This window comes from Natator depressus, chromosome 10 (genome assembly GCF_965152275.1).
Source record: "Natator depressus isolate rNatDep1 chromosome 10, rNatDep2.hap1, whole genome shotgun sequence".
Lineage (NCBI taxonomy): Eukaryota > Metazoa > Chordata > Testudines > Cheloniidae > Natator > Natator depressus.
Genome location: NC_134243.1, coordinates 45,858,123 through 45,870,005, shown reverse-complemented (window position 1 = coordinate 45,870,005; position 11,883 = coordinate 45,858,123). Strand labels below are relative to the sequence as shown.

Below are 11,883 nucleotides of genomic sequence, written 5' to 3'. Positions count from 1 at the left end.
CTGAAGGCAAGACAGGGCACTTCTGTTTAAGATAATTATACTGTTTGGTTTAGTCTCCTCTGGCTGATCTTAGAAGTGTATGACGGTTTTTACTAGAGTTGAGCATATGTTTGAGTTCTTAAGGTCTAAAAGCAGTCCAGAAGATATTTTTAAAACATCAGAAATATGTCCAGTCTTCCAGGTAGGACATGTTGGCTACTGGAGTGAATGTTATTGGGGGTTCTTGTATCTTAGTTAAAGCAGCAGAATGAGGGATCTTTAAGCCAAAGAGTAAATTTCCAGAAAGCTACAAAAATTCTTACAGTATTAAAAGAGGGGTTTTAAGCAGCCTAAAAACCCACCCCAGCTTCACTCATTAGGTGAATTTCCACTATTTCTCCAGTCAATTCAGGGGCAGAAATTGTCCTCTTCTACAGCAGAAAGCCCACTTAACACTCGAGCCTTCATACAATCTATTTCCCCCCCCAGTCCATTTCTCTTGGCCATCTTTAACAGATGTTTTACATGCAATTTTCCACTCACTGAACAAAGTTAGTGGTACCCAGCAACAGCTAGCCATGCTTTACTAGCTGAGTGGAGGGCTCTTCAGGACCTAGCTGAAAATGCAGGTCAACATTTCTTCTCTGTACACCAAAATAGAAGTGAGACATGTTAGGCAGGTTTTAGAAGTCCCCATGGCATTTTCTGGGCATGGTGATTAGATTAATCTGGTAGGCTGCAGTATAGCCTTGCAATTTAATTATGCAAATTACTATGGAACATGCATTTCTATTAGCTTTTCCATACTGATCAACCCAGCTACCCTGAAGTAATTGTACAACACATTTTAAATTTTAAACCACAGAAGTTTATTAGTTTGCCTTATACAAGGAGCGGTCAGTGACATTACAGTTATCACCTTTAGGGTTAGTTACAAATCTACTTCTGAGATCCCATTACATCAATGTCAACCACCCTTAGTCTAGTCTCCAGCCCCAGGAAATTTATAGCTAAAGGGGAAAAAAGTAAAGGGTCACTAGTCAGCCACAGGAAAACTAAAGCCTAACAGGTAGCTCTCTCCACTAATACTGTAGGTTAACTGTAACCTTCGTCACATGTGCAACCTGTAACAGAGCTTAAGATGCACGGGGTATAGTTACTACACAGTACATCAAAGGAATAGTCAAGTTAAACATAAGAGGTGGTGAGTAAATCAAACAATATTGGTCCAACATGAAAGGCTTTTCAAGGGCAAAGTTTACAAGCAACTACTCAATTTGGTAAATACATTTGCCCTGACAATTACTGTGAGTAACCCCATCAGCAGAGGCTGAGCACACCTGCTGAGACCCTCTTTAGAAGCATTTACGATGGACAATGGATGGGCCAGACTCATCATATTCCTGCTTGCTGATCCACATCTGCTGGAAGGTGGAGAGAGAAGCCAGGATGGAGCCACCAATCCAGACGGAATATTTACGCTCCGGTGGGGCAATGATCTTGATTTTCATCGTGCTGGGTGCCAGGGCCGTGATCTCCTTCTGCATTCTGTCAGCGATGCCAGGATACATGGTGCTTCCGCCAGAGAGCACCGTGTTAGCATAGAGGTCCTTTCGGATATCTACATCACACTTCATGATGGAGTTGAAAGTGGTCTCGTGAATGCCACAGGACTCCATCCCCAGGAAGGAGGGCTGTAAGATGGCCTCTGGGCACCGGAACCTTTCATTCCCAATAGTGATCACCTGGCCATCAGGGAGCTCATAGCTCTTCTCCAGGGAGGAAGATGAAGCGGCTGTGGCCATCTCCTGCTCGAAGTCCAGGGCGACGTAGCAGAGCTTCTCCTTGATGTCACGCACAATTTCCCTTTCGGCCGTGGTGGTGAAGCTGTAGCCTCTCTCGGTCAGGATCTTCATAAGGTAGTCGGTCAGGTCACGGCCAGCCAAGTCCAGACGAAGGATGGCATGGGGCAGGGCGTACCCCTCGTAGATTGGCACTGTGTGGGTGACCCCATCCCCAGAGTCCATGACGATACCAGTGGTACGCCCAGAGGCATACAGGGACAGCACTGCCTGGATAGCCACATACATAGCTGGAGTGTTGAAGGTCTCAAACATGATCTGTGTCATCTTCTCTCGGTTGGCCTTGGGATTCAGGGGGGCTTCAGTGAGCAGGACAGGGTGCTCCTCAGGGGCAACCCGCAGCTCATTGTAGAAAGTGTGGTGCCAGATCTTCTCCATGTCATCCCAGTTGGTGACAATGCCATGCTCAATGGGATACTTCAGGGTGAGGATGCCTCTCTTGCTCTGAGCCTCATCGCCCACATAGCTGTCCTTCTGCCCCATGCCCACCATGACACCCTGGTGCCTGGGGCGTCCCACGATGGAAGGGAACACGGCTCGAGGAGCATCATCCCCAGCAAAGCCAGCTTTGCACATCCCGGAGCCATTGTCAACAACGAGGGCGGCGATTTCTTCATCGGCCATTTTGATTTAATCTGAGAGAGACAGTAGGAGCACAGACTCCGTTAGGTGCATGGAAGCTTTCAAGGAGACGCGATCGGCTTCCTCCCCCCTGCGCCCTACGGCAGGGGGACGCTGCTGTTGTCTGGACCGGGATGTGGGTGCAGCAGGGCTCAGCCTACGGAGCTCCCACCCCCCACAGGGCAGGCCCAGCCCGGCGCTGCCTCCTCGCCCCGCCCCCTCACTAGGCCCGCGGACTCAGCGGCTCCCAGTGGAGACGAGGGCGGGCGAGCGTGCGTGACCCCAGCCCGGAGCGGCCAGCCCCCTCCCAGCGGGATCCCAAAGCCGCCGGCCCCGCCCTCGGGACACAGAGACCGACCCACCCGTTACCTCCAGCAGCTCAGTCACGTCCGGAAACCGCGGTAGCCTGTGTCTCCTTCCGCAGGCACCACGCGCGCAGCTTTATCCCCACCGGAATCGGAAACCCGCCTCCGGTCCCGGACGCCCATTGGCTACTGTGATGATAACCCGCCCCTCCCCACCTTCCCATCTACCTATCAGAACGTCGCTGGCCGGACCAGTCTTGTTCCCAGCAGACTTTGCGGCAGGGAGTCCGAGCCGCACGCTGGGAGCTGTAGGCGCTCGGGGAGCTAAGCAATGGCTGGTCTCGTCTCGTCAACTACAATTCCCAGCATGCGGCGCGTGGATCCCGCCGGCACTTCCTGTTTCGGGGATGGTGCTCCAGTGACTGTAAACATCATCAGGTGGGGGTTGTGGAGCCCTTCGCCGTGGCCACTGCGGGGGCTGGCCTGGCCTGGCCTGGCGTTGACTCCCGCCTCGGGGCAGGGTTAGATCAGCATCGATCCGTTCCCTAGGTCCCTCTCGCCCCTGGGCTGGGCACTAGGGTTCGGCCTGGTGTGGCTCCGTCTCCCGGCGCTGGGGTCTCCGGCACTCGGACCTGGATACCCGGGCAAGGCTTACCATAGACCCCACCCCTAACCCGGGCTGGGGACCAGGAAAGGCCTCGCCTAGAACCTGTCCACTCGCCGAGCTGGGCTCTGTGGTACGGCCTGGCAGAGGAGCTCCTCTCCGCTCTATCAGGGATTGGGACCAGGACATAGGCCCGCCCTTCGGTGTTGGTGACTAGGGCAGGGACTTAATGTATATATCCCCACCCAGAGCTAGGGACAGGGGATAGCCTAGTGTAGATCCATTCCAGTTATGTGGCCAGCTGAATCAAAGTCTTGCTGGGAGCGTCTCATGTTGGTTTGTTTTGTTCCCTTCACAGCCTCTCCTGGAGCTCAGAACTGGGTTTCTGAGGCTCAGTTCCTCTTGATGACACAGTTACAATGTCTTTGTCAGAGTGGCATATTGCAGTGAAGCTGGCAGATCAGCCATTGGCCCCCAAATCCATCCTGCGGCTACCAGAGACTGAGCTTGGAGAGTGTCCTTTGGGTGGGTGCAGCATCTCCTACCTGAAGCAGCTTATCACTGGAAAGCTGCAGGAGTCAGTCCCAGACCCAGAACTTATTGGTGAGTTACTGCTTTTACTGCAGGGTTGGGCCTAGTCAAGCCTGGGATCATGGTCAAATTTCAGTTGGGTAATTACATACAGCAGTTTCAATTGGATATAGCTTCTTTGCTTCCAGTGTTGCTGTGTATAATGTTAGTTATTATGGAGACTTTAGCCATCCCTATTTTCCAGGTTTGCTTTTAACAAATCCTTCTAACAAGGCAGGCTAGTAGACACCTATTTCTGCTATGAGATATACTTTGTGTCTGACACCACTAGAACTCTGTGGGGTTGGGGCAGTTCTTTTAAACCGTATAGTTCTGTGAGAGGATGCACAGCCAGACTTGTGTCCTACGCTTCAAGGTCCCCTGGAATTTAAATGTACAAGTGTTTATGCCGCTGAATATTTAGGAGTTGCCACTTAAATAGCTACATCATGTGGCAGGCTGATAGCATGCCTGGAAATGTACTTATCCTATAAAGGCCAAGTAATAGACCTTCCCACAGGAATACCCTCTGTTACAGAGCTGTGCTTTCTCTCTCTCAGATCTGATCTACTGTGGCCGCAAGCTGAAGGATGACCAAACCCTTGACTTTTATGGCATCCAGTCAGGCTCAACTGTTCATGTCCTGCGGAAGTCATGGCCCGAGCCGGATCAGAAACCAGGTGAGAGAGAGGATGCCTGGGTTAACCCTCTGGAACTCTTAAGTGTGTGTATGTGTGGTGCTGATCTCTTGGGGTTGAGATGGGGACACATACTCCTACTTGCCTGTAGTTTTCAGGGACAGAGGTATAGTGGAAGGAGGTGAATTCCTTGAGATTGATCTGGTGTCTTCTGTGAAACCTCCAATGTCGAAGGGGAGCTCTCTGTGTCTGTTTCACGCTGACATGGGAACTGTGGAAGGAGCCCCATGATACATGGAGAAAGAGCCCCTTAGCTGAGTTCCAGTCAATTACACTGGTGCTGTTGAGGACCAAAATCAGATCCCCGCTCATTTTGATCCATCTTTATTTTGCTTTTGGAGTGTTCTGTGGTCAGCATCAGACCAGGTAAATTAAAGCAGTGGCACTGGGATTGCAGAGTTGGGAATGCTAGCGCAAAGGTCTTTAGATTCTTCCCCCGCACACACACTGCTCTGTCAGACTGGGTTTGGCTTTCTTGGCAGTGAGGAAACGGATAACATAAAGGACAGGCAGAATGAAACTGACCAATAAAAGCTCTTGATTCTTCTTCCCATCCCTTTCTGAACGTCTCCCCTAGAACCTGTGGATAAAGTGGCTGCAGTGCGAGAGTTCCGGGTCCTGCACACCGCCCTTCATAGCAGTCCTGCATACAGAGACGCAGTGAGTGTGGCTTATTCTTCACCCCTAAATGTGAGTCATCCACCATGTGTGACTGAACAAAGGAGAGGGATGGAGAGCCCCAATAACAGTTTAATTGGGCTACCCCAGTTTTAGACTGGCCTCGTTATGTGGCGTTGCTGATCTGTTTTGATTTCTTTGGTAGGTCTTCAAGATGCTGGGGAACAAGGAATCACTGGATCAGATCATCGTAGCTACCCCTGGCCTCAGCAGCGACCCTGTTGCTCTGGGTGAGTTCAGATGTGGCCAGACAGTGTAAAGGACATAGTAAATAGGGGTGGTCTATGGAACCTATTAATTCCTCACGTGGGAGAGGGAGCGTCAGGCTCCAGGAAGAACAGGAAAAGGCAGTTTCTGCAGAGACTCTCCACCTTTGAGATGGAGAGGTCTGAATCTGTCCGGGAGTCAGATTTTACTAGTGCTATCTGCTGTTGGTAGCTACACTCGACAGGGCAGTGATCGAAGGACACTCACTTCAGCTGGAGCAGGACTGGGCCATAAGGAAGTGGAGGGAGGGAGGTGTGTAATAAATGCATCTGCTTTGCACTTGCCCTTTCCAAGTGCCACAAAGGATTAATTAACTCTAATCCAGGCCCACCTGGCCTAGTGAGCTAGCAGCATCTCTGCATGGCCATGTGCAGATTCTAGTAGGACTCTGAGTTATTGCTTCTCATGGCCCTGAGCCCAGAAGAGCAGATAGCTCTGAAGAGCGGAAATATTGTATGATGCTCAGGAGCAACCGTTGTTGACTCAACACATGGTCCTTGTGCTTGGGAGCTGATGGTCATGATGCAGAGCCTTGTAGGAAAGAGGTGGAAACCTTACAAGAGAATAACAGTGGAGAGATATCGTCTGGAGTACACATTGCTCCACTGCCCAAGGAGTAAAGCTGTTCCAGGAACTGAGTGACTTTTGCTTGTGTTTTGGGTCACATTTGACAGATGCGCCTTTTGTTTCCTGTCCCTGATTCAGTACGTTTCCTGGTCTCTTTCAGGTGTCTTACAAGACAAAGATCTTTTCTCTGTCTTTGCTGACCCAAACATGCTGGACACGTAAGTTTCGAATGGCCGGTGCTGGGTCCAAGCCACCACACCACGCAATGCCTGTTTGTACAATTGCACAGTCTGTTTTTCTTTAGGTGAGAGGAGAGGGTTACTCCAGTTCTCAACTACCGGTGCGGACATGCCATTCCATTGGCGTAGGCTGGGTCGAAGGCTTTCCCTTCCCTGCTTCCAACCCCTCTCTCTTAGTAATAGTAGTCTGAGAAAAGACTGAGGTGGGGTGTCTGTCAGAGAGCTGCCCCTGCTGCACTTTACCAGGAGGGATGGCTCAAGAGATTTGTACTTCAATGCAGGAACTTTCATCTCTGCTTCCTGAGTTCAAATCCAGTCTTTGTTGGTTGTGGCTGACAATTGTGACCATCTGATTGTTGCTCAGTGCCCTGTGCAAGTTGAGGTGGGGAATCTCGTTTTTGGTCCCAGTGGGCAGCCTGCATCAGAAATAGGGTAGCCAACTTTCTAATCGCACAAAACTGAACACCCTTCCCTGGCTTGTTCCCTGAGACCACGCCCCTTCCCCTTCCCCTTCCCTTCTCTAAGGCCCTGCCCCTGCTCACTCCATCACTCGCTCTCCCACACCCTCACTCACTTTCTGAGGGCTGGGGCAGGGAGTTGGGGTGCGGGAGGGGGTGAGGGCTCCAGCTGGGGGTGCAGGGTTTGAGGTGGGTCTAGGGATGAGAGGTTTGGGGTGCAGGAGGGGGCTCTGGGCTGGGGCTGAGGGATTTGGAGTGCAGGAGGGAGCTATGGGCTTGGGCAGAGGGTTGGGGTGCAGGAGGGGGTGTGGGCTCTGGGAGGGAGTTTGGGTGCGGCAGGGGGTTGGGGCAGGGGGTTGGGGTGTGGGAGGGGGTGAGTGGTGCTGGTTCTGGCTGGACGGCGCTTACCTTGGGTGCCTCCTGGAAGCGACTGGCATGTCCATTCTGTTGCTAGACTCAGGGGTAGCCAGGTGGCTCCCTGCACTGCCCCCGCCTGCAGGCACCACCCCTGTAGTTCCCATTGGCTGTGGTTCCCAGCAGAGTTGGAGCTCGGGGCGGTGGCAGCGTGCAGAGACCCTCTGGTCACCGCAGCGCCTAGAAGCCAGACATGCCGGCCGCTTCCGGGAGCCACATGAAGCCAGGGCAAGTAGGAAGCCTGCCTTAGCCCTGCTGCAATGCCGATGCGGACTTTTAGCAGCCTATTAAAATCTCCCAGATTGCTTTCAATAGTCACTAGGAGATTGATGCCGATTCCATTCGACTCCTGGCTAGTCCGGGAGGGTCGGCAACCCTGATCAGAAACGCATTGCCAAAATGGGATCGAACTGGCCCCTCTTGTTGGCCAACTCAGCAGAGTGTGTAGGATTGAGTGGGCCAAGGGGAGGGCACTTCCTTCACCTAGAGATCGTCCTTCTGTATCATGAGATACATCAGCCAGGGGAGCTGGAACTGCTGTGACCTATGCTGTACCTGTTCAGTGGATAAAAAGAGGACTCCAGCCTTTGGGGATGTCAAACGTGCCATCTTTCACTAGCATCAAATCCACTTAAAAAAAAGAAGTTGGAGCATGACTCCTGGGCTGGTGGCAGGATTATTACTAGACCAGGTGGACTGGAGAGGTTACATCATCTGGCTGCCAGAGCCGGGATCGGAGATGGTGGTGAAGCATAGCCCACTGGGAAGCCTGAAATTGCTGCTCCGGGTGCTGTGGTGGCCTCCCTTCCCTTCCTCTGGTGCCACCTCCAGGTTTCTTGTTTTGTCTCTGCCCAGGCTCATCCCAGCTCACCCTGCTCTGGTGAACGCCATCATCCTGGTTCTGCACTCGGTGGCGGGCAGCACGCCTCTCCCAACTCCGGAGACCTCCTCGCGCAGCATGCCCTCCAGCTCCTACAGGGACATGCCAGGTCAGTTTGCCTGTGTGAAGCATCCAGCTGTGTGTTCACATGGGGTAGATGAACTGCGGGATCTACAGACTAATCCAGGCCGTGACTGACCCTGAGCCTTCCAGGGGCAGGTGGAGCAGGAGGCCTGGTTTGTTGAGTTGGTAACGTGCATCTGTTCTGGGAGGTAATCTTTAGGGCAGAGAGAGAGAGAGGGATTTTCCTTCTCCTCTGACATATGCAGCACTAAGTAGAACTCGCGGAATCTTCCAATTAGAGTGCAATAAATAAGTTGCTGGGTGTGTTAGGCCTGCAACCATGACCCCTTCAGCTGCTGTAGGTCTTGTCAGATCCTAAGTGGGACGGAGCCTCTTCACCACTTGGGTGGGAAACCTCCAAGGAAAACCTAGGATGCTGGTGATTCATAGGTAGCACTCTTTCCTCTGGATCAGAACTAAACCAGGGTCCCATGTAGCGGTCCTGGCCCTGTGCTGCTGAAGGCTGTGCCTTTTCCAAGGAGCCATAAAACACTTGTGAATTTTAAAGATCCCATAGTCTGTTTGCATGAGAAGAGGTGTTTGCTCCGTTGTCCTGGCTGTATTCTAATTTGGGTAACTATGCTGCTTCCCTAAATTCCCTCAGTACTTTCACTAGGAGAAGTTATTTTTCAGTCCTCCATCTAGTGCTGTAGGCACATTAATGTCTGCTGCATTCCACCCCAAAGGTGACTGCATTTTAATGGTGAGTGGGCAATCCTTATAAAACGCAGCCCGTGAAGTGTCTTTCCCTTGGAGGCTGAGTGTTGTCTATCAGCTGATTTGACCTCTCTGAAGGCATGGGCGATCTAACAGTCTCTGCTGGGAGGGTAAATGGGAGCTGAGATTTTGCGTTGTCTGCGGTTTGGGAGCTTTTTTCCACTTGAATGTGTTCTCTTCTCTGGCCAGGTGGCTTTTTGTTTGAAGGTCTCTCTGATGATGAAGATGATTTTCATCAGGTAATGTTAGTGGGGCAGGTGAGGGGTCTGGGTTTGGGGAACGGTTGCATTTAGAGGCACAGTAAAATCAGAGAACCTGGAGCTGCACCCTGGACAGGGTGGTCTTGCAGTCAAAGCACTGGATTAGGGTTTGAGAGACCCAGGTTCAGTCCTTGGCTCTGCCACAGCCTCCTGTGTGACTTTGAGCAAGTCGCTTATTCTCCCAGTGCCTCAGTTTCCACATTTGTATTATCTAGGGATAAAAATTCTGTCCAACTCCCCCAGACTATTGTGAAGCTCAAGGTATTAATGATTGTGAGGTGCTCAGATACTACAGCGAGAAGAGCCACAAAGGTACTTAGTTAGGCTCACGTAGTAAGAAATCAGTCGGGCCAGCTCAGGGAATGGTGCTTCCCTGAATGCCAGCACCAAATAGCATAGGAGCGGTGCAGCACCTTGCCTGGATGTGAAGAGTGGGTGATGCAAGTACTTCTGCTTCAGGGCAGCGCTGCAGGTTTCTTTGCAGAGGGACAAGGTCTTGGTGGGTATGATTGTTTGAATATTCAGAATGGGTGGGGAGGGACACCCTGCCTGACAGGGATCATTAGGCTGAGGCGATGTCCCAACCCATGGCCCATTGACAGAACCACTGGGGAACCTGATATTGGCTAGTCAATCATTCCCTCCGTATAATACATCCAGTAACTGCAAGTGTCGGATCAAAGCCAACTCCCCTGACCCACAACCCTATGTTTTCTCTTTGTCTCCCTTCAATTTGCCAGCAATGATCACTAGATGGCCCCATGATCACTAGATGGCCCAGACTGCTCATGGCCCCAGCCACCTCTGAACTCTGGGTCTCTGTCACATTGTTTGTTTGAAATTACTGACACCGCTGCAGCATGATCTTCCATCGCTGCATCTCTACAGGGCTTCCAGTGTCTCCATAACAGCTGTGATTAATACTGGGAGTTCTTAGCCTGGTGACTGCGAAGGTTAACGTTGAAAGACAGGGGAGCTGGCAGGCCGAGTTGTGCAATGCTAGTTCTAAAGGTGGTTCTGATGGTGACCTCCTGGAATCCTGAGCGCGCCTTGAGTTTCTTTGTGACATAGACGCTAAGTCATGGGTTTTCTTCCATCCCGGCAGAGCACAAGGTCCACACCTTCCAGCAGCACTTCTGGGTCCCGCCCAGCATCGCTTGGCTACACTGGGGCTGCCGGACCCCGGCCAATCACACAGAGTGAACTGGCAACTGCGCTGGCCCTGGCCAGCACGCCTGAGAGCAGCTCACACACTCCTACCCCTGGCACCCAGGTAGGGTAACAGCACAGCATCAGGGAACCCCTCTCTCAGGTCACAAACTGCAGCGAGGTACTGACTGCCGAGAGCCAGTCCCAGCTAACGGCCCTGGGACCTGGAACTGGGCTAGCCCATTATGGCAGGAGTCTCCTCTGTACAGACCCCAGGAGGGAGAATGTGGGGTTGGGGAGACCCTTGTGGAGGAGGCATTGCCCTGAAGGTCACTATGGTGGCCAGTTAACATTACAGCTGTGTGTGGATCCCACTAGCACTGTCTCCTGTCTTCCAGGGTCACTCATCGGGCACCTCTCCGATGTCCTCCAGTGTCCAATCAGGAACTCCCATCACCAACGATCTCTTCAGCCAGGCCTTGCAGCATGCCCTGCAGGCATCTGGGCAGCCCGCCATGCAGGTCAGTAACTCAGTCTGGTCATTTCAGGGCTCTGTGACCCACCTCTCTCTACCCTGACTCCAGCAGCTATCACAGGACAGGAAAGTCTTTCACTTGAAGCCCCGCGTTGCAGGCCACTCAGTATCCAAAGGTGGTTCAGTGGCTGGCTGGAGCTCCCAGCAGGAGGTGCTGTAGGGAATGATGCAGAAGCACTGGAGGTGGAGGGTATGGGGCAGGACCGTGGGGTTGCTCCCAGCAGGAGGTGCTTAGATCCCAAGGTGACAGAGGCATAGAAATGCAGTAGGGAAATGCTGCAGCACTGGAGACCATGGAGGAGGGTGGGGAATAACCATCATTACTTGGGTACTGACAGATCCCCTTAGCTGTCTGTTCTCTCTCTACAGAGCCAGTGGCAGCCGCAGCTGCAGCAGCTGCGGGACATGGGCATACATGACGATGACCTGAGCCTCCGAGCCCTCCAGGCCACCGGAGGGGACATTCAGGCTGCCCTGGAGTTGATATTTGCAGGCGGGGCACCCTAACCCCCTCTGAGTGAGGGCAGAGTAGCATGTTTCAGAGATGCTGCTAGGTTAGGACAATTGTGAAGTTCCTGTCTCCAATCCCCACCTCAGCCCTGAAACACTTTGACAGAACTGAGCATCTCTCTTGCTCTGGGCAGTGTAGGGGTCTCTCCCCTATCTTGTCGGGACACAGTTGATGGCAGAGGAGATGATGCACTATGCTGGGATGGGAACTCTGTGTCAGCACTCAGAGAGGTTCTTTCTACTGCAGTCCTCTGGGCTATAACCACCATAGGCAAGACCACTGGATTTCTGTACAGCCACAGGGAAAGAGCAACAGCCCCCTGAACCAGGAGATGCTGCAAAGCCACAGCTGCTACCACGAGGCATCTGCCAGCTCCCTCTCCTGCTTGCACTTCAATTCCTGCCACCCTAGAACGCCTCAGTCTGTTTTAGTTCGTCAGTGTTTGA

The 11,883-nt window shown here is 52.4% G+C and overlaps 2 protein-coding genes across 4 annotated transcripts; one reads left to right on the top strand and one right to left on the bottom strand.

The window, feature by feature from the left end:
- Positions 1-908: 908 nt before the first annotated feature.
- LOC141995119 (actin, cytoplasmic type 5-like) lies at positions 909-2,960 on the bottom strand. 2 transcript variants are annotated; one of them, XM_074965990.1, is made up of 2 exons: positions 2,825-2,933; positions 909-2,476 (listed from the first exon to the last, which is right to left on the bottom strand). In XM_074965990.1, the coding sequence occupies exon 2, from the start codon at positions 2,463-2,465 to the stop codon at positions 1,335-1,337; it is 1,131 nt and encodes a 376-aa protein (XP_074822091.1). In that variant the 5' UTR covers positions 2,466-2,476; positions 2,825-2,933; the 3' UTR covers positions 909-1,334. The 2 variants fall into 2 exon arrangements, with proteins under 2 accessions (XP_074822091.1, XP_074822090.1); XM_074965989.1 differs by having other exon boundaries at positions 912-2,476; positions 2,832-2,960.
- Positions 2,961-3,047: 87 nt separating this feature from the next.
- Positions 3,048-11,879, top strand: UBL7 (ubiquitin like 7). 2 transcript variants are annotated; one of them, XM_074965987.1, is made up of 11 exons: positions 3,048-3,205; positions 3,730-3,974; positions 4,502-4,621; positions 5,217-5,299; positions 5,463-5,547; positions 6,312-6,369; positions 8,118-8,251; positions 9,172-9,221; positions 10,348-10,515; positions 10,790-10,912; positions 11,296-11,879. In XM_074965987.1, exons 2-11 carry the CDS (start codon positions 3,791-3,793, stop codon positions 11,431-11,433), a joined length of 1,143 nt encoding a protein of 380 aa, XP_074822088.1. In that variant the 5' UTR covers positions 3,048-3,205; positions 3,730-3,790; the 3' UTR covers positions 11,434-11,879. The 2 variants fall into 2 exon arrangements, with proteins under 2 accessions (XP_074822088.1, XP_074822089.1); XM_074965988.1 differs by having other exon boundaries at positions 3,205-3,288.
- The last annotated feature ends 4 nt before the right edge of the window (positions 11,880-11,883 follow it).